The 22,537-nt window shown below is 40.4% G+C and overlaps 1 protein-coding gene across 2 annotated transcripts in view; it reads right to left on the minus strand.

Moving 5' to 3' along the window:
• The window catches only part of pld2 (phospholipase D2), an 80,538-nt gene that overhangs the window by 20,448 nt on the left and 37,553 nt on the right, over positions 1 to 22,537 (minus strand). Inside the window, exons 3-14 of one of the 2 annotated variants that reach the window (XM_034178635.1) lie at positions 21,645 to 21,795; positions 21,402 to 21,529; positions 15,600 to 15,742; positions 12,290 to 12,383; positions 11,198 to 11,263; positions 11,069 to 11,127; positions 6,867 to 7,112; positions 6,639 to 6,782; positions 875 to 958; positions 684 to 762; positions 421 to 531; positions 74 to 265 (exon numbers count right to left, since the gene is read on the minus strand). In XM_034178635.1, the coding sequence (XP_034034526.1) occupies positions 74 to 265; positions 421 to 531; positions 684 to 762; positions 875 to 958; positions 6,639 to 6,782; positions 6,867 to 7,112; positions 11,069 to 11,127; positions 11,198 to 11,263; positions 12,290 to 12,383; positions 15,600 to 15,742; positions 21,402 to 21,529; positions 21,645 to 21,780 (1,482 nt within the window). In that variant the 5' untranslated portion in view covers positions 21,781 to 21,795. Of the gene's footprint in view, positions 1 to 61; positions 266 to 420; positions 532 to 683; positions 763 to 874; positions 959 to 6,638; positions 6,783 to 6,866; positions 7,113 to 11,068; positions 11,128 to 11,197; positions 11,264 to 12,289; positions 12,384 to 15,599; positions 15,743 to 21,401; positions 21,530 to 21,644; positions 21,796 to 22,537 lie in introns of both variants that reach the window. The other variant, XM_034178634.1, reaches the window with a different exon arrangement.

A 22,537-nucleotide genomic window follows, 5' to 3' on the forward strand; every position in this document is an offset into this window, starting at 1 on the left:
TAATGAATTACTGTGAACAAAAGCATAATCAGTCACAACTGACAAAACACTCAGCTCTTACATCTGACTTTGCCTTTGGCTTTTCTTCCATTATACTGCTGGGTGTTGAACCCAAGTCAGTTAGTCGATACTGGCTATCATCCCACCTCCCAAACGCCAGGTCAATTCCCCCTACAAATGCTACAGTTTGGTCAATAGCCACCAGTTTTTCATGGTGAGCCCACAGGAACACGACAGATGACACATGGTCAGGATGACGCATCACCTGATGGATTAGTTAAAAAAAAAACAAAAAAACAAGGGGGGTGAGGGGCAGCAGCATAGGATTAAAAAATGTTAGATGACATTTGAAAACATCACATCTGCTAACAGTTTTACATTTGGGGCAAATATGTGGAAAAGAAATGTAGAGATAGAAACCTTGATGTTTGGGTGCATATTCATCACAGTCCTCTTGCTGTGTTCACTATTGATACCCAGCGCCAACTCCACCTCCTTATAAAGCAGCACACACACTTTGACTCCCTGTTCCTGCAAAATGAGTTTTAAAAGACACACACACACAAAAAAAAAAAAAAAAAAAAAAAAAAAAAAAGAAGACCAGGCATCATGTAAAAATCTGTGTCTCAAAAAGAATCAAGAAAACAACAACAGAAAGAACAAATCTCAGGGAGAATCCCTACTGCTTTGCGCTTGAGGATCTCATCCAGGCGCCAGTAATTATTAACAGCCGGCCTCTTCAGGAACACTTCAGGACTCAACCTAAGAGAAAAGACACAAAATGAGTAATATAGGGTACATATGTAGTTAAAATATAACTTTTTTGGGTGGTATTTCAACCTCATTCATCAGCATATCCAGAAGCGGCACTCACCACCAGTCAGTGATGAAGATTTCCTCTTTGGCTTGTTCAAGTGCATCAGCCAAATCTGCAAAGTAGCCACTTCCATTCACATACCTTTAAAAAAAAAAAAAGGGGGGGGGGGGGGAATGAACCACAAAACTTAAGCAATTGACAGAATTGCTGACTATATATAGGTTAGTTGTCACTTGTGCTGAAACAAATTCTGTTCATCATTGGTTGACCAGTTTCTTGTAATCAGACAGAATATACCACGTGACATGTTATAATCTGGAACAAATCCACTTGGAATTTAGAATCTTTACATCAGATGCCCTTCCTGATGCAACTCCAGTTCTAAATAGAACACCTAGTGTTAAATACACATATGGTAAATGTGTCTGGAGTGGACTGTTCTCAAACAATGATGGATCTTGCAATTATAGTAGTGAGGAAAGCCATCAAGACACCCAGAGGCCTGTGAAGGAATTACAGGCTTCTGTAGAAGTGACTGAAGAATTGTGGATTGCACAACCTTTGCCTTTTGCATCGCCAGGAAGTCATAACTTCATGTTGGAGTGGAACAGAAATTTTAAGACAAAGAAACAGATTAAATCTCGGACCCAGTCTTCATTGTGCTTTCTACAGTGAGGAAAATAAGTATTTGAACACCCTGCGGTTTTGCAAGTTCTCCCACTTAGAAATCATGGAGGGGTCTGAAATTTTCATCTTCTTAGGTGCATGTCCACTGTGAGAGACAAACTAAAAAAAATTTCGGAAATCACAATGTATGATTTTTTAATAATTTATTTGTATGTTACTGCTGCAAATAAGTATTTGATCCCCTACCAACCAGCAAGAATTCTGGCTCACACAGACCTGTTATTTTTTCTTTAAGAAGCCCTCTTATTCTGCACTCTTTACCTGTATTAATTACACCTGTTTGAACTTGTTACCTGTATAAAAGACACCTGTTCACACACTCAATCACACTTCAACCTGTCCACCATAGACAAGACCAAAGAGCTGTCTAAGGACACCAGGGACAAAACTGTAGCCCTGCACAAGGCTGGGATGGACTACAGGAGAACAGGCAAGCAGCTTGGTAGAAGACAACAACTGTTATGATTATTTATTAGAAAGTGGAAGAAACACAAGATGACTGTCAATCTCCCTCGGTCTGGGATTCCATGCAAGATCTCACTTTGTGGGGTAAGGATGATTCTGAGAAAGCTCAGAACTACACAGGAAGACTTGGTCAATGACCTGAAGAGAGCTGGGACCACAGTCACAAAGATTATATTAGTAACACATGATGCTGTCATGGTTTAAAATCCTGCAGGGCAGCAAGGTCCCCCTGCTCAAGCCAGCACATGTACAGGCCTGTTTGAAGTTCACCAGTGACCACCTGGATGATCCAGAGGAGGCATGGAAGAAGGTCATGTGGTTAGATGAGACCAGAATAGAGCTTTTTGGAATCAACTCCACTTACCATGTTTAGAGGATGAGAACAACCCCAAGAAAACCATCCCAACCGTGAAGCATGGGGGTGGAAACATCATACGCTGGGGGTGCTCTTCTGCAAAGGGGACAGGACGACTGCACGGTATTGAAGGGAGGATGGATGGGGTCATGTATTGCAAGAATTTGGTAAACAACCTCCTTCCCTCAGTAAGAGCATTGAAGATGGGTCATGGCTGGGTCTCCCAGCATGACAATGACCCCAAACACACAGGCAGGGCAAGTAAAGAGGGGCTCCGTAAGAAGCATTTCAAGGTCATGGAGTGGCCTGGCCAGTCTCCAGACCTGAACTCAATAGAAAGTCTTTGGAGGGAGCTGAAACTCCAAACCTGAAAGATTTGGAGAAGATCTATATGGATGAGTGGACCAAAATCCCTGCTGCAGTGTGTGCAAACCTGGTGAAAAACTACAGGAAACGTTTGACCTCTGTAATTGCAAACAAAGGCTACTGTACCAAATATTAACATTGATTTTCACAGGTGTTCAAATACTTATTTGCAGCAGTAACATACAAATAAATTATAAAAAAAAAAAAAAAAAAAAAAAAAAAACATACATTGTGATTTCCGTATTTTTTTTTTTTTTTTTTTTTAAGATTATGTCTCTCACAGTGGACATGCACCTAAGATGAAAATTTCAAACCCCTCCATGATTTCTAAGTGGGAGAACTTGCAAAATCACAGGGTGTTCAAATACTTATTTTCCTCACTGTACATCTGAAATTTTACATCTCATATTTATGAAAATCTACCACAAAGCTGTATAAGTGGTGATGCAACAGACAAAAGTTGCACTAACATTGCTTCATGATTGATGTAAATAAAATAATAATTTTAAAAAACACTATAAATAAAGTCCAAGACATATTCAATGCCTTGGAAATGTTCATGTAATGTCCATGCCCATACTTATCAAAATAAATAAAAACTAAAAAATTTGCCTGTAAATGGGATGATTTGTATTTAAAACATCCATATATTTATTTTGAATAATTACTTATGGCCTCTGAAAAAACAACTGCATATAAAAATGAATTTAATTTGTAAATGGACATTTCAACTTCATTATGGTGGTGTACACAGGCAAACAGAAAAAAGAAGTCATTGTCCAACCACTTATGGACTTGACTGTACACTAAAGAAATTAATATTGTGAATACATTTCAATAGAACTGTTTGACTAACTCTCAGTAGGAATATAAGCACGTAAAATAGTTAGCTGTACTGTCTTTAATATGCTTCCATGATTTTAATTTACCATTCACCCCCTTTCCCAACAAATTTATTTTGTTACACAATAACAATAATAAAGTCAAAAAAATAGAATGTGGTGCAATCTGTGGATACTGAAGGGGTCATGTAGCATCGGGTGTTTTCACTGCAACATTATCGAAAGTTCTTCAACTATAGCATTTACAACAAGCCTACAGCTACATGCCAAATTTAGCTGTCTCTGCAGGTCACCACTGTATGTTGCACAAACATGAAACCACTCAATGATTCAGACTGACAAAATTAAACATTGTGTGACTGAATCACAACCATGTCAATATTGCAATGTGAAGTTCTATGTGATGTCAGCAACCCAAACAGTTCTCCCGACTACATACAGTCACATCTGGGCCACCGTAGTTAGGTGCATCTATATATTAAAAGCCAAGTGGCCCCTGTGTATGTGTGCGTGTGTATGGTTTTGATCACGGAGAAACTGGGGAGAGCTGACATTTGCCGTTTGGTATGCTTATGTACAGTAGTGTTCACAATAATAGTAGTGCTATGTGACTAAAAAGATTAATCCAGGTTTTGAGTATATTTCTTATTGTTACATGGGAAACAAGGTACCAGTAGATTCAGAAGATTCTCACAAATCCAACAAGACCAAGCATTCATGATATGCACACTCTTAAAGCTATGAAATTGGGCTATTAGTAAAAAAAAAGTAGAAAAGGGGGTGTTCACATTAATAGCAGCATCTGTTGTTGACACTACAAACTCAAAACTATTATGTTCAAACTGCTTTTTCAGCAATCCTGTGAATCACTAAACTAGTATTTAGTTGTATAACCACAGTTTTTCATGATTTCTTCACATCTGCAAGGCATTAATTTTGTTTGTTTGGAATCAAGATTTTGCCCATTTACTAATGTGCTTGGGGTCACTGTCTTGTTGAAATACCCATTTCAAGGGCATGACCTCTTCAAGTATTCTGACATATCCAAACTGATCCATGATACCTGGTATGTGATATATAGGCTCAACACCATAGTAGGAGAAACATGCCCATATCATGATGGTTGCACCACCATGCTTCACTGTCTTCACTGTGAACTGTGGCTTGAATTCAGAGTTTGGGGGTCGTCTCACAAACTGTCTGCGGCCCTTGGACCCAAAAAGAACAATTTTACTCCCATCAGTCCACAAAATATTCCTCCATTTCTCTTTAGGCCAGTTGAAGTTAAAGGCGGCCTCCGGGTGTTCTGTCTGATAACTGGACTCTTACAAATCTCGGTCGTCGTCTCTCATCCTGTTGTTGTGTGTGATCATTGTTCATTGTGCTGATGGGTTTTTTCCTGCATTGCTGCTGCATGATTCAATGCAGCAGCAATAAAGGTTTTTCTTTCCCAAGTTTTACCTTGTGTGTGTTTTTTATGTGTGTTCATGTACTGGGCCGGCTTATGTGTGTTGTTTGTGTGTGTCGTCTGTTGACCTAAGGCAGGACATACATCTGGAGCTGGTCCCCGGGCGCCTAAAGGCGACGTCTGCTCCTAACTGGCAATTAGGATGGGTTAAATGCAGTAAACACATTTCATTGTGCAAGGAACATGTTCCTTTGTGCATATGACAAAATTCTTTTGAATCCTTTTGAGTCCTTTGATGTGTTCTTTGGCAAATTTTAACCTTTTCTGCACGTCTTTTATTTAACAGAGGGACTTTGCAGGGGATTCTTGCAAATAAATTAGCTTCACACAGGCGTCTTCTGTCACAGCACTTACAGGTAAATCCAGACTGTCTTTGATCATCCTGGAGCTGATCAATGGGTGAGCCTTTGCCATTCTGGTTATTCTTCTATCCATTTTGATGGTTGTTTTCCATTTTCTTCCACGCGTCTCTGGTTTTATTGTCCATTTTAAAGCATTGGAGATCATAGTAGATAAACAGCCTACAATTTTTTGCACCTGTGTATAAGTTTTCCCCTCTCCAATCAACTTTTTAATCAAACTACGCTGTTCTTCTGAACAATGTCTTGAACGTCCCATTTTCCTCAGGCTTTCAAAGAGAAAAGCATGTTCAACAGGTGCTGGCTTCATCCTTACACAGGGGACACCTGATTCACACCTGTTTGTTCCACACAAATTGACGAACTCACTGACTGAATGCCACACTACTATTATTGTGAACACCCCCTTTTCTACTTTTTTTTTTTTTTTTTTTTAGTAATAGCCCAATTTCATAGCCTTAAGAGTGTGCATATCATGAATGCTTGGTCTTGTTGGATTTGTGAGAATCTATTGAATCTACTGGTACCTTGTTTCCATGTAACAATAAGAAATATACTCAAAACCTGGATTAATCTTTTTAGTCACATAGCACTACTATTATTCTGAACACTACTGTATTTTGGATCAAGGATGAACGCCATAAAAACGGAAAGTTGATAGAACTAATACTTGTAGAGAAATTAGGGATATTAGCTAACAGTGAAATGACACTAACAAATTTTGGACTCTCATGCCATTCCAGCAGGGGGGGATAAATTATCTACATATTAAAAGTGAAGTAGCCTCTGTGTACGTGTATATACGAGTGCGTGTACCTTTGATCATGGAAAAACTAGGGAGCTCACATTTGCCATTTGGTATGCTTGTGTATTTTGGGTCAAGGATGAATGCCGCCAAAATGGAAATGATAGATATTAGCTAACAACAATGGATGTTGATAATTACATTATGTACTCACATGCCATTCCAAATCATTATAGAAACTTTGTATAATTTATTACCACCCTTGAAAAATATCAGCTACCTATTTTATAAACACTATCCAATCTAGAGCCCGTGGGTTCCCAAGAGTAACGCACTAGTTATTTGCCACTATTATTTGCCTTATTTTGAAAAGATTTACAGTCAGTCATTCTTCCAGTTGCACTTTTAACTGGCACAGCCAGCATTAAAAATACTTCCAGCAGAGAGAACTGACAATGAAATTTGATGCTGCCAGTACTGTCAGTTAGTTGTTGCGATCCTAGTCATTTGACTCAGACAGACAACATATCTGACCATTTGGTGAGTGTCTCCTCCCTTGGTGGTGCAAACCCCTCAAAACGCAGCACCTTGACAAAGTCAGAGTTGTCGGCCAGTTGGTTAATTTCATGACTCCACCAGTGCGCTTCTCTGTAACTGCTGCATTTGATGACCAGAGACCTAAACCCCCCCAAAAAAGAAGCCTTATGTGCATGCTAACATAACAAAATACAGATTTCAGTGTGCAAACAAGCAGCTGATTACCGAGTGAAGTTCTCAAAACAGACGCCATACTTGGTGTCTGTGTAAGCATGGCCCACTTTCACTTTGAACTCTGGGTCAAAGAGCAGAACAAAGTTGATGCACCCGTTGTCTCGGTTCATATACATCAGGAAGGAGTCCTTGACCACCAGCCAGCGACATGACCAGCGGAAGCACAACTGATGGTGGCCAATGCAGTTCAAACCTTGGACACGGTGACCCCCAGACCTCTTAAAGATGGGCCCCTCCCTGAGAAAATTGACACACAACTCACTATAACCATTGCGTAGTTGCTCATTTTTCCACATTTCTCATCTCCACTGACATATATAGCCCTAATTCCAATGAAGTTGGGACGTTGTGTAAAATCTAAATAAAAACAGAATACAAAGAGTTGCAAATCCTCTTCAAACTATATTAAATTGAATACACCACAAAGACAAGATATTTAATGTTCAAACTGATAAACTTTACTTGTGCAAATATTAGGTCATTTTGAAATGGAAGCCTGCAACACGTTTCAAAAAGCTGGGACAGTGGTATGTTTACCACTGTGTTACTTCACCTTTCCTTTTAACAACACTCAATAAGCATTTGGGAACTGAGGACACTAATTGTTGAAACTTTGTAGGTGGAATTCTTTCCCATTCTTGCTTCGTATGACTTCAGTTGTTCAACAGTCCAGGGTCGCCGTTGTCATATTTTGTGCTTCATAATGCGCCACACATTTTCAATGGGCGACAGGTCTGGACTGCAGGCAGGCCAGTCTAGTACCCACACTCTTTTACTACGAAGCCATGCTGTTGTAACACGTGCAGAATGTGGCTTGGCATTGTCTTGATCAATCAATCAAGTTTTATTTCTAAAGCACTTTACAACAACCAAAGTTGATCAAAGTGCTGCACACAGTTAAAAACAACCATAAGATAAAACATATACATCTAAAATATATTACAGTTGCCAATTTCCAGGGAGTCACAGCTCTATGTGTCAAAGGCCAATTGAAACAAATATGTTTTCAGCCTGGCTTTGAACAGGGGCAGGGATGAGATGGAGCATAACTCCAGAGGAAGAGAGTTCCAGAGTTTAGGACCTGCCACGGCAAAGGCACGATCGCCCCACTGTCTATACCTTGACCTTGGAACCACCAGCAGGTGTTGGTCTGAGGAGCGCAAGGCTCTGCTAGGCTGGTGAGGGGTCAAAATGTCACTGAGGTAAGGCGGTACGAGGCCATGGATTGAACTAAAGATGAACATCAAGAGTTTAAATTGTATTCGGAACTGAACCGGGAGCCAATGGAGGGAGTAAAGAGCTGGTGCGATATGGTCGTGTTTGCGAGTGCTGGTGAGGAGGCGAGCAGCCGCATTCTGCACCAGTTGCAGATGGTAAAGAGAGGCTTGACTAAGTCCAGTGTATAGAGCATTACAATAGTCCAAACATGAGCAGATAAAAGCATGGATGGTTTTCTCAAAATCTCTGCGGTTTAGTAAAGGTTTGACCTTAGCTAACTGTCTGAGTTGGAAAAAGCTTGCTCTAACCACGGAGTCAATTTGTTTATTGAATTTTAAATCTGAGTCAAAAATCACACCCAGATTCCTGACAGTGTGGTTGAGCTGAGAGCCAAAATAAGTAATGTTTTTAACTGAATTTACATGGCTGGAAGATCCGAAGAGGATAAATTCAGTTTTTGACTCGTTCAGACAGAGAAAGTTTTGTGATAGCCAGCACTTTATGTCAATGAGACAGGAATTAATGGACTGTGTGTCTGAAAAAGAAGTCACAGGCAGATAGATTTGTAAGCCATCCGCGTACATATGAAAGGACACATCATGATGGGCAATAACAGAACCTAATGGCATAATGTACAATGAGAAAAGGGCAGGGCCAAGAACTGAACCCTGTGGCACACTGGAGGTCAGAGGAGCTGGTGAAGAGGAGAGGTCAATCATAACAGTAAAGGACCTATTTGAAAGATATGACCTGAACCACTTCCGTACAAATCCCTGGAGACCCACCTGCTGGTCCACTGTATTAAATGCTGCAGTGAGATCCAGCATAACCAATAGCACAGGTGTCTTGGAGTCCAAAGACAACAGGATGTCATTCTGCACTTTTAAAAGTGCTGACTCTGTGCTATGGTGTGCTCTGAATCCGGATTGAAATTTATCATAAATTTGATTCTGAACCAGGAATGAGTTTAAATGAGTGAAAACAAGCTTTTCAAGAGCTTTGGAAAGAAAGGGCAGATGGGACACCGGTCTGAAATTTGACAGCACAACGGGGTCTAGGTTGGGTTTTTTGATAAGTGGCCTGACCACGGCCTGCTTAAAAACAGTTGGCACAGACCCTAGCCTTAGACAGGTATTGAAAAAAATGAAGAAGAGATGGTCCAACTGTGTCAAAAACCTGCTTAAGCACCCTAGATGGAATAATGTCCAAAGGACAATTAGTAGGTTTCAGTTTCTGTACTACATCGGAGAGCTGTGAAAGTGACACTGGATCAAATGTACTAAACACAGCAGGAGCAACAGGGGCGTGATAGAGGTCTAGAGCATTTAGTGAATTGCTTATGCTCTGTCTAACCAAGGCCACCTTTTCAACAAAATAATGGAGGAAATCATCACAAGATGATTTTGTTGCATTCTTAAATGCATTATATATAACTGAATTGTATTAAACAACACATGGGGCGATTACAGTTGGCAGAGATGACACTTGAAAGATATTTACATTTGGCCTCTTTAACAGCATTCTGATAGTCTGAGAGACAGCCTCTTAGAATATCTAGTGACACATGCAACATATCTTTCTTCCATCTACGTTCAGCCTGCCTGCAGTGCCTTCTTAAGGCATGTGTGGTGTCATTCAACCAAGGATCTGGTTTTGGCTTAATGGACCTCCGTTTAAATGGTGCAACAGAGTCTAATATTCCTGAGCAGGTGGAGTTAAAAAAGGAAATAAATTCCTCTGGGCCCAAGGAAGTTAACCCTCTCTGAGCAGCAAAATCAGAGTCCATGAAGGCTGCAGAAAATTCATCAGCTGTAGTGAAAGTGATGGTACGGTGACTACAAGCTGAGGCAAGCGGTTTAACGGTTTGATGAAATAAGCAGGGACGTCCCTGAAAAAGACGTTGCTTGGATGACAGCATGTGTTTCTCCAAAACCTGGTTGTACCTTTCAGCATTGATGGTGCCATCACAGATGTGTAAGTTGCTCATGCCATGAGCACTAACACACCCCCATACCATCACAGATGCTGGCTTTTGAACTTTGCACTGGTAACAATCTGGATGGTCTTTTCCCTCTTTTGTCCGGAGGATACAGCGTCCATGATTTACAAAAACAATTTGAAATGTGGACTTATCAGACCAGAGCACACTTTTCCACTTTGCGTCTGTCCATTTCAAATGAGCTTGGGCCCAGAGAAGGCGGCGGAGTTTCTGGATGATGATGTTGCTGTATGGCTTTCGCTTTACATGGTAGAGTTTTAACTCGCACTTGTAGATGTAGCGACGAACTGACAATGGTTTTCTGAAGTGTTCCTGAGCCCACGTGGTAAGATCCTTAACACAATGATGTCGGTTTTTAAAGCAGTGCCGCCTGAGGGATCAAAGATCACGGGCATTCAATGTTGGTTTTCGGCCTTGCCGCTTACATGTAGAAAGTTCTCCAGATTCTCTGATTCTTTTGATTATATTATGGACTGTAGATGATAGAAACCCTAAATTCCTTGCAATTGAACATTGAGAAACATTGTTCTTAAACTGTTGGACTATTTTTTCATGCAGTTGTTCACAAAGTGGTGATCCTCACCCCATCTTTGCTTGTGAATGGCTGAACCTTTTGGGGATGCTCCTTTTATACCCAATCATTACACTCATCTGTTTACAATGAACCTGTTCACCTGTGGAATGTTCCAAACAGGTGTTCTTTGAGCATTCATCAACTTTCCCAGTCTTTTGTTGCCACTGTCCCAGCTTTTTTGAAACGTGTTGCAGGCATCCATTTCAAAATGAGCACATAATTGCACAAAAACGAAAAAAGTTTATCACTTTGAACATTAAATATCTTGTCTTTGTGGTGTATTCAATTGAATATAGGTTGAAGAGGATTTGCAAATCATTGTATTCTGTTTTTATTTACATTTCACACAATGTCCCAATTTCATTGGAATTGGGGTTGTAGTCTCATTATGTCTTTGCTTACAGTCCTTTGGGTCCCAGATCAGTGATGAAGGATAAAGCACCAACACAAAGGAATTCCAGCTGAAAAGAGAAGAATGACGACTTTACACTGCATGAATTGCAGTTTTTTTTATGTATTTGTGTATCATACCATGCTGTGGTCATTCCTACAGAAGTTGTTCTCCAGAAGATCATTCAGGTACTCTTCCAGGTATTTCTGCAACAGTGAGGCACACACACAAGTACTGTGCAAATGTGTTTGACACCATACAACATTAATAATGATGCAGAATTTGTCATTTCCCCTCATCAATACCTCAAAAACACACACCAACAACAAAACTAACTTTATATGTCTGCATCACTATTCCGAAAAAAAAAAAAAAATAATAATAATTTTTTTTGTTGGACCTTAAAATAAATGAACAAGTTACAATGCTCATTGTGCAGGTACACTGCCCACCAAATACAACACACAGTTGCTGCTAATGACTCAGTAAAAATAAATTGTAAAAACATCTATTTTGGTATTAATTACTGACATTATGTATGTAGTGTTATTACTTATAAAAATTGGATTTTCATGTTTTACATTTTTAAAAAATGTATTGTTGAAGCCCCCATGACCCTTAATTGGAGTAAGCGGTGGAAAATGAGTGAGAAAATTACTGGGCTGAACTGGCTGCAGCTCCCCCACCACCCCCACCCCTTTAGAGCATGAATGAATAAATGAATGAATGTTGAAGGTAAAATGTCTTCACCCATTTCGCTGATAATTAGGAATATTTGATATTTAGTGGTTTTCTTTCTATTAGTTTTCAAAAGTTTTAGGTACATTGCCTATATTTTTTCAACATTATGCACAATCTCTACATTTTTGCACTGTTAGACACACTACAGTAAGAAGGTGATATGTAAATCTACAGGACAACAATAAGCCTCAGTGGCTACTTTTGTACAGCTAATTTCTATTTTTCATACAACTTGGTATTAAAAAAATGCCAGTTTTAAAGTCAAAATTCTGTAGCTGAATGCTTTCACATCAAAAAATAAAGTATTTAATGAGCAGGTATGACCCACACAACACAGACCAATAAAGGGAGATCTCCTTAAAACTGACATTTTTGCCCATATTTTGAAAATACTGTATTATGAACAACTGAGTAGCAAATTATAACCCACAACAAAACTCATGAACCTACAGCTTTTGACTGAACATCCGCATATCTGGCTTGCTATATACCATTTTGCTGGAGGTTCTTCTGGTCCTTTCAGTCCCGTGTAGGCTCGGCATTTCCTCTGACATGGCTCTCAGCTGCTGCCTGTCCTTTGCAAATCTTTGAAAGAAATTTGAATACACTATTCAAAGCACTTCATGCAGCAATCTTCCATTCCATCTTATTAATTAATCAAACACCCAGACAGAGCTTTAATTCATTTGAAAGCTTGACTCTTAGTCTTGTCCATCCAAATTGGAAGTCCCAAAAACCAGTTTTATTTGTTATTATCTATCGTCCACCTGGTCGTTACTGTGAGTTTCTCTGTGAATTTTCAGACCTTTTGTCTGACTTAGTGCTTAGCTCAGATAAGATAATTATAGTGGGCAATTTTAACATCCACACAGATGTTGAGAATGACAGCCTCAACACTGCATTTAATCTATTATTAGACTCAATTGGCTTTGCTCAAAATGTAAATGAGTCCACCCACCACTTTAATCATATCTTAGATCTTGTTCTGACTTATGGTATGGAAATTGAAGACTTAACAGTATTCCCTGAAAACTCCCTTCTGTCTGATCATTTCTTAATAACATTTACATTTACTCTGATGGACTACCCAGCAGTGGGGAATAAGTTTCATTACACTAGAAGTCTTTCAGAAAGCGCTGTAACTAGGTTAAGGATATGATTCCTTCTTTATGTTCTCTAATGCCATATACCAACACAGTGCAGAGTAGCTACCTAAACTCTGTAAGTGAGATAGAGTATCTCGTCAATAGTTTTACATCCTCATTGAAGACAACTTTGGATGCTGTAGCTCCTCTGAAAAAGAGAGCTTTAAATCAGAAGTGCCTGACTCCGTGGTATAACTCACAAACTCGCAGCTTAAAGCAGATAACCCGTAAGTTGGAGAGGAAATGGCGTCTCACTAATTTAGAAGATCTTCACTTAGCCTGGAAAAAGAGTCTGTTGCTCTATAAAAAGCCCTCCGTAAAGCTAGGACATCTTACTACTCATCACTAACTGAAGAAAATAAGAACAACCCCAGGTTTCTTTTCAGCACTGTAGCCAGGCTGACAAAGAGTCAGAGCTCTATTGAGCTGAGTATTCCTTTAACTTAACTAGTAATGACTTCATGACTTTCTTTGCTAATAAAATTTTAACTATTAGAGAAAAAATTACTCATAACCATCCCAAGACGTATCGTTATCTTTGGCTGCTTTCAGTGATGCCGGTATTTGGTTAGACTCTTTCTCTCCGATTGTTCTGTCTGAGTTATTTTCATTAGTTACTTCCTCCAAACCATCAACATGTCTATTAGACCCCATTCCTACCAGGCTGCTCAAGGAAGCCCTACCATTATTTAATGCTTCGATCTTAAATATGATCAATCTATCTTTATTAGTTGGCTATGTACCACAGGCTTTTAAGGTGGCAGTAATTAAACCATTACTTAAAAAGTCATCACTTGACCCAGCTATCTTAGCTAATTATAGGCCAATCTTCAACCTTCCTTTTCTCTCAAAAATTCTTGAAAGGGTAGTTGTAAAACAGCTAACTGATCATCTGCAGAGGAATGGTCTATTTGAAGAGTTTCAGTCAGGTTTTAGAATTCATCATAGTACAGAAACAGCATTAGTGAAGGTTACAAATGATCTTCTTATGGCCTCAGACAGTGGACTCATCTCTGTGCTTGTTCTGTTAGACCTCAGTGCTGCTTTGATACTGTTGACCATAAAATTTTATTACAGAGATTAGAGCATGCCATAGGTATTAAAGGCACTGCGCTGCAGTGGTTTGAATCATATTTGTCTAACAGATTACAATTTGTTCATGTAAATGGGGAATCTTCTTCACAGACTAAGGTGGAGTTGCACAAGGTTCTGTGCTAGGACCAATTTTATTCACTTTATACACGCTTCCCTTAGGCAGTATTATTAGACGGCATTGCTTAAATTTTCATTGTTACGCAGATGATACCAGCTTTATCTATCCATGAAGCCAGAGGACACACACCAATTAGCTAAAACTGCAGGATTGTCTTACAGACATAAAGACATGGATGACCTCTAATTTCCTGCTTTTAAACTCAGATAAAAACTGAAGTTATTGTACTTGGCCCCACAAATCTTAGAAACATGTGTCTAACCAGATCCTTACTCTGGATGGCATTACCCTGATGTCAGGGAGTCATTTTTGATAAGGATATGTCATTCATGCGCATATTAAACAAATATGTAGGACTGCTTTATTGCATTTACGCAATATCTCTAAAATTAGAAAGGTCTTGTCTCAGAGTGATGCTGAAAAACTAATTCATGCATTTATTTCCTCTAGGCTGGACTATTGTAATTCATTATTATCAGGTTGTCCTAAAAGTTCCCTGAAAAGCCTTCAGTTAATTCAAATGCTGCAGCTAGAGTACTAACGCGGACTAGAAGGAGAGAGCATAATCTCACCCATATTGGCCTCTCTTCATTGGCTTCCTGTTAATTCTAGAATAGAATTTAAAATTCTTCTTCTTACTTATAAGGTTTTGAATAATCAGGTCCCATCTTATCGTAGGGACCTCATAGTACCATATCACCCCAATAGAGCGCTTCGCTCTCAGACTGCAGGCTTACTTGTAGTTCCTAGGGTTTGTAAGAGTAGAATGGGAGGCAGAGCCTTCAGCTTGCAGGCTCCTTTCCTGTGGAACCAGCTCCCAATTCAGATCAGGGAGACAGACACCCTCTCTACTTTTAAGATTAGGCTTAAAACTTTCTTTTTTGCTAAAGCGTATAGTTAGGGCTGGATCAGGTGACCCTAAACCATCCCTTAGTTATGCTGCTATAGACTTAGACTGCTGGGGGTTCCCATGATGCACTGAGTGTTTCTTTCTCTTTTTGCTCTGTATGCACCACTCTGCATTTAATCATTAGTGATTGATCTCTGCTCCCCTCCACAGCATGTCTTTTTCCTGGTTCTCTCCCTCAGCCCCAACCAGTCCCAGCAGAGGACTGCCCCTCCCTGAGCCTGGTTCTGCTGGAGGTTTCTTCCTGTTAAAAGGGAGTTTTTTCCTTCCCACTGTCGCCAAGTGCTTGCTCACAGGGGGTCGTTTTGACTGTTGGGGTTTTTACGTAATTATTGTATGGCCTTGCCTTACAATATAAAGCGCCTTGGGGCAACTGTTTGTTGTGATTTGGCGCTATATAAATAAAATTGATTTGATTTGATTCGGAAGTCGACTAATGAAAAGTGACAATAAGGTAGCATCCACATTTCAACTTCACCCTTCTCAGTGCAAAATGTTGATTTGCATGATCAAGAAAAACAGAATGATGCACTGACCTCCCCAGTGGCAGCCAATTTATCATCATCTTGTGCTTATAGAGGTCTCGATGCAGCTCCTGAAAATGTTTGTACTTCCTCTTCACCGCCCAGTGGAAATGGGCGTGTGTGAGTCGCACAGTGTAAAGGGTTCCCACACGCACCTATAGTACCATTTTAAAAATAAGACAGAAACAGCTGTGTTAATGTAGACAAAAAAAGAGACTGAACTAAATCATATAATTCAATGACATAAACTGAATTTTAAAATTCCAAAAGCTGGACTTCATTACAAATTTCATGTGCAACAAACCTTAAACAGCAGGTAGTGGAAAAAAACGGCTTTGCATCTCAGGTGCAAACAAAACAATGTTATTCCCAAATGCATGAAGCAAAAGGCACTAGAAGCAGGTCACACAGCAGAAAAGATCCAGCACAGTTACCTTAAGAGGATTTTGGGTCTTAGAATTAGAAGGCTTCGTTTTAAAATATTAGACCTCCAAAATGATCTTGATAGTCTTTACAAAAGGTTAGAAACTTTAGTGGGGGAAGAGGCCCATAATAAGATCACAAAGTTCATAGTTAAAATTCAAATGGCTGAGCATTTAAAAAGTAAGGAGCAGCAAATCAGGAAGTTTCACAACCTTTTAGTGCAGAAAAGGCGTACTTTCAGTGGGAGTAGTTTTAAAGATACACCCAGACAAATTAGTGACAACAGGGAAAATTGGGTAAAGAATCTCTCTGACAGGGTTCTTACACAGACAGAAAAGGATGTGCTCACAAAAGGACTAAATTTCTCAGTGACCCCTAAACATATACCGACAGTAGATTACATCACTGCAGTAGAGTCAGCCATTAAACATAACAGTTTGTCAGAGTCAGAAGCTGGGAACCTCCGACTAAGAGTCACAGCAGTGCTGAACAGTGCTAAGCCTCCTCCCTCCAACATCACAGGAGAAGAACGGAAAGCTTTGTCAGCACTGCAGAAGGACCAAAGCATCCTTATCCTGTCAGTGGATAAAGGCAGATGCACGGTGGTCCTGAACACATCGGACTACGAGGCCAAGATCAACAACTTGCTCAGTGACTCCAATACATATGAACGTCTGAAGAGAGACCCCACAAGTGGCTATAAGAAGAAAATCATTAGCTACCTCCAAAACCTGGAGAAAGAGGGACTCATCGACAGGCAGGCATACTACAGACTGTACCCTGGGAACGCCACTCCATGCATCTATGGACTGCCCAAAATTCACAAATAGGACATGCCACTCAGGCCTATTGTATGTAGCACAGATCCCATCACGTACAATTTGGCCAAGCACCTCAAGTGGATTTTGGCTCCTCTAGTGGGTAACTCAGACCACCATGTGGAGAACAAGATTTTGTGAACAAGATCAAGGACCTGCAGCTGGAGGCAGATGAAACTATGGTGTCATTTGATGTGACATCGTTGTTCACCTGCATCCCCACCGCTGAGGCCGTCTCAGCTGTGAGGCAGAGACTACTGGAGGATGCGTCTCTACTTGAAAGGACCAAACTCACACCAGACCTAGGTCTGTCACAATTAGGAATTTCTGGAGACGATTTATTGTCAGGCAAATAATTGCGATTGACGATTATATTGTCTATTTTTTCTTTTTTTCCCTTCTTTGTTTCTACTATCGCAGTATGATTACACAACTCGTTTGGCTTCTCTGAGTGGAGAAACCAGGAATAGTGCAACATTTTTATTTTTATCTTCATTTTATATATAGTCCCAACTTTTTCTGATTTGTGGTTGTTTCTGTTGCATTTCTGAAATTACAGAACTGCTATAAGGAAAAGTATGAACATTTTATTGTGTTTTAAAATTTTGTGGAGCAAACGCAAACACCAAACTCTTATAAAGAAGGAAAAAATACCTGGACATGTGCAGGAAAACTTATATAAACTTAACAGAACAATGCAGGCTGATTTGACTCCCCATATTTTTTTTATTATTATTATTATTATTTTTTGTCTAAATAAATCAGAATACAATAAGAGGCAACTCATTTTGAAATAATTAAAAACATATAGCTGCAGCTTAATAACTTTGAAAAATAACAGAAATCAGCCGCTTGTATTTTTATTCTGACTCCTGTTCATTTTAGTGCGATGAAGTCATCCTTTTTTTTCTCTCATCAGTCACGTTTTGAGCTTGAACACTACATTAAGCTCAAGATTGAACAAATACATACCTTTGGAAAATAAACAGCTGTTAAAGTTCAGCTTTTTGTGATCTGTGCCTCTGAACATCACTGCACAGCTTTTCTGTAATTTTGCTCAGTTCATTTATAGATTCTCATTTTTAAGGATTTTTTTAAGGGTATTTGACCGTTTATTTCATCTCATGAATTCAGTATACGATGCGCACATGGTGTGAACAGGACGGTGCCATCAGAACCGCACCGGTAGAGAAAGTACAGAGAGTAAAGGCACACGGTTTGGTTTTGTTTTTTATATAGTCTGTCCAAAAAGTATCAGACCTTTTTATTTTTTTCAAAAACCTTATGGATTTGAATCACGTGTGCTTGCATGAGCCAACCTTGAACCTTCGTGCGCATGCGTGAGTTTTTTCACGCCTGTCGGTTGCGTCATTTGCCTGTGAGTAGGCTTTGAGTGAGCACTGGTCCTCCCCCCTCGTTGGATTTTCATTGCGAGGAAAATGTCTGAACAATTGGAGCAGCACTGAATCAAATTTTTACAGAAACTGTGAGAGACAGCCAGGTGGAAACCATTCAGAAGATTCAATTCAATTCAATTTTATTTATAGAGCGCCAAATCACAACAAACAGTTGCCCCAAGGCGCTTTATATTGTACGGCTTTCGGTGGCTTTCAGTCGAGTGAGTATCCGAGTAATTGTGTAAGAGCTGGACATGTCACAACATGTCCTGTGAGACTTCCAACTTCTGCATGTCTTTCATTACAAAATCTCTTGTAACAGTGGAATGTGCCGAAAAAGTGCTGATGTCCACCTCTTCTGCAATTTCTCTGGTAGTCAGACGATGTCCCGGATCAACACAGCGTTCACTTTGGAAATGATCTGGTCGTTTCAGCCTGTCGATGGCCACTCGGAGAGCGGCGCACCCTCCGCCATTGTGCGCCGTCTTTAAACCGGTTGTAACACTCCTTAATCTGTGTGATGCCCATAGGATCATCACCGAAAGCCGTCTGAATCTTCCGAATGGTTTCCACCTGGCTGTCTCTTACAGTTTCTGGAAAAATTTGATGCAGCAAAGCTCCAAATCATTCAGACATTTTTCTCGCAACGAAAATCCAATGAGGGGGGAGGACCAGTGCTCACACAAAGCCTGCTCACAGGCGAATGATGCAACCGATGGGCGTGAAAAAACTCACGCATGCGCATGAAGGTTCAAGGTTGGCTCATGCAAGCACACGTAATTCAAATCCATATGGTTTTTGAAAAAAATAAAAAGGTCTGATACTTTTTGGACAGACCTCATATATGTTCACTTGAGTTAAAATCTTCTCTCTCTGCCCCGCGCTCGCTGTCTCACGTGATGCTTCACAGCAGACCATAACGTCTCACTCTCTCTCTCTCACACACACACACACACACACACACACAGCTCCTTCGGTAAACTGCACATTTTAAACGGCTTTGAACAAGACGACTACTGTTTTAATCGGCCGTCTTATTAAAAATTTGAATGTCCAAATGACGGCAGGACGGCTCTCTGCCTAACACTATGAATTAAGAGAAAAATCAAAGACTTAAATAAAATAAACGACTCGTCAACTACTAAATTAGTTGTTAACGATTTCAATCGTCGACGTAGTGGTGACTAGTCGAGCCAGCCCTACAAAACCGAAATGCATCCACAGCGGTGCGTGGCTTTGGAACCAGAACCTCCTCACGCTCCATGTTATTATCCGAGCCTCTCTAACCATCCGACCAAAACGAGAGGAAACAGAGTGAGTGAGGCAGCGTGCAGCTGCTGCTGCATGATGACGTCAGATTCCGAGTCGTTTTATGCAACTTTGTGGATAAAATAACTAATTCATGGTAATCGCGATTATGAAAAATATTCACGAATATGAAAAATAATCACGATTGGCGAATATTGTAATAACTGTGAACTGCCCTAACCAGACCAAATCTGCCAACTGTTGGAGAGCTGTCTTAACACCACGTATTTCCTGTTTAGGGGTAATTACTACAGGCAGATCCATGGTTGTGCGATGGGGTCTCTGGTATCCCCCATTGTGGCCAATCTGTACATGGAGCGAGTGGAGAAGACAGCCTTGACGTCTTTCACGGGCATCCCTCCCAGTCAATGGTTCAGATATGTCGATGACGTGTTAAAATCAAGCAACAGGAGGTTGAGGACTTTACAGAACATATCAACTCGGTGGACTCCAATATCAAGTTCACACGTGAGGATGCCAGAAACAACCATTTAGCCTTCTTGGACTGTGATGTTACGATTGGAGAGAACAGGCAGCTCCAGACAGGGGTTTACAGAAAACTCACTCACACTGACCAATATCTGCTCTTTGGCTCAAACCACCCCCTTGATCACAAGCTCAGGGTGATCAGGACTCTTCAACACAGAGCCCTACAGGTGCCCACAACTGCACAGGGAAGGGCTAAAGAACAACAGCTTGTCCGGAAAGCCCTCACAGTATGTGGGTACCCACGATGGTCCCTGGACAAAGTGCAGAAGTCCCAGAGAACAAAGAGACCAGATAGACAGGAGACGGAGACAAGAAGAAGAGGAGTGTCTCTCCCTTATTTAGCAGGAGTAGGGGAAAAACTACAGAGGATCTTCAGACAGCACAAAATTCCAGTTTACTTTAAACCGGTTAACACCTTGAGACAGAAATTAGTTCACCCTAAGGACAGGATCCCTAGTTACAAACAGAGCAATGTAGTGTATTCTATCAGATGTCAGGAAAACTGTAATGAACACTACATAGGTGAGACTAAGCAACCTTTACACAAAAGGCTATACCAGCACCGCAGAGAGGGGGCCAGTGGACCTCAGTCTGCAGTTCATCTCCACCTTAAAGACACTAACCACACGTTTCAGGACAAGGAAGTTAAAATCTTAGCCAGAGAGAACACATGGTTTGAGAGAGGTGTCAAGGAGGCATTCTATGTGAAACAGTTGAAACCCAGCCTTAACCGGGGAGGGGGTCTGAGACATGCTTTGTCCCCTGTTTACAATGGGGTACTCAGGTCAAAGCAGCTTCAGTCTTTTGTTCATGGTAATGAGTTATTCACATCATCAGGAGAGTCATCAAGGGAGCTATCATGAGAGGCGTCCGTTCCATCATTAGGAGGGACAGCTGCCCTGTCATTAGGAGGGTGCTAACTAGAGCACAATAGGTGCTAATTAGAGCTATTGTTTGGTCACTAGCCTTAGCAGTCTGCCTCTCGGTAGGAGGGGTCTGGTTAGGTTTAAAACTCCAGCTTTTGTGACTTCTGTTTATTCTTCTCTACAAGAGTCAAGACCACCTGGACAACTGAGAGCCTACACAGAAACTTGCAAGCTCATGTTTGCGGGAGAGTTTTGATGCGACATCTGTGGGAAAGACCGGTTGTGAATTTCCATGGAACGGCCACTGTTGAGGGGCTTTTCATCCTTTTAAGTGGGCTGCTGGCTGCGTTTGAGGGGTGGCCTCTCTTGAGAGGTGAAATCAATAGAAAACAGCTGGTGCATTAGAAATGTGGCCGTATATTAGGGGTGGTCTCTCCTGAGAGGGGCCACTAAAGAGGGGGACCACTGTATATTTCAAAGACAAAAAATGATTAGGAAACATTAAAAGCATACCTTTGAGCGTGTTGTGTACTTCTCTGTGTTGTCCACTCTGCAGGTAATAGGGACACCAGGTATTAAGAAAGGTATACCTATCTCCTTTATTTCAGGGAGATGGTGCACCACCATGAAAGCCCGGCCCTCTGGGATTTGGAAGATAAGAACATTTCATTGAATGTCTCCTGGTGTAGCCATTAGACACTAATTAAACAGATGGTGAATTTTAAAGTCGTTTTGAAATGAACAGCTTTTACATACCACTGCTGGACATGAGGCTATCTATCTCATCTGGATTCATATTGTGGAGGTCTTGTGAGAAGCGTCTTCTACCCAGGTTTGCAGCGACTGAACTATGAGCCACTGGCTCAGTCACTTCCTCTCCAGAACTGGCCATTGGAAATGTTGTGCTCTGATGTCAAAACAGAGTTAAGAGAAATGCTGGTGAAGCCAGAGATCATCTGAAAAACCATACAAGTTCAGTTTACTACATCACTGTTGACTCATCTGAATTGAGTTTAAATATGTGACAAAACTACAAATTATACTGTAAATAAGATCTACAACAGAAGGTAGCATAATTAAATTAATTAACTAAATTAGTCAATAGAAACCATTCTGATTGTTTTGGGCATATATAAAGTAAGAATCCCTGCAAACGTGTGACATGTTCAGCTTCTCATATGATAGATTTACTCTGTCCTGTTGGGCAATTCTACGGTGACTTACGTTACATTCAGAGAGGAAGCAGTCCTTTTAAAGTGACCAGGACTTAAAAAATATAGCCACTGAGTGCTCCTATCTTGTGGAAGACATAATAGGGACAAGGTCTACTTGGTAGTAGAAGGAAACTTTGTTGGTGCTTAGTAAAAGTGGAGGTAATCAATACTAAGGATGTGACTGACATTACAAAAACAGCCATTAAGAAAATTCATAAACTTATTGCAACTTTGTCTTCAAACTATACAGGGTAACAACTCTTTTATTCTAGTATAAAAGGTGCAAGCAACTCTTCTGCTGCTCTTGCCATGTTACAAAACAAAGGCATAAACTGAATGCCTGCATAATTATGTGTGACTGATGTTATGGGACTGATGCTACAGTATGTCACTCTATATTTAAAGTTACAAAAAACTAATTTCTGCTGATAAAAC

This window comes from Thalassophryne amazonica, chromosome 9, assembly GCF_902500255.1.
Source record: "Thalassophryne amazonica chromosome 9, fThaAma1.1, whole genome shotgun sequence".
Classification (NCBI taxonomy): Eukaryota; Metazoa; Chordata; class Actinopteri; order Batrachoidiformes; family Batrachoididae; genus Thalassophryne; species Thalassophryne amazonica.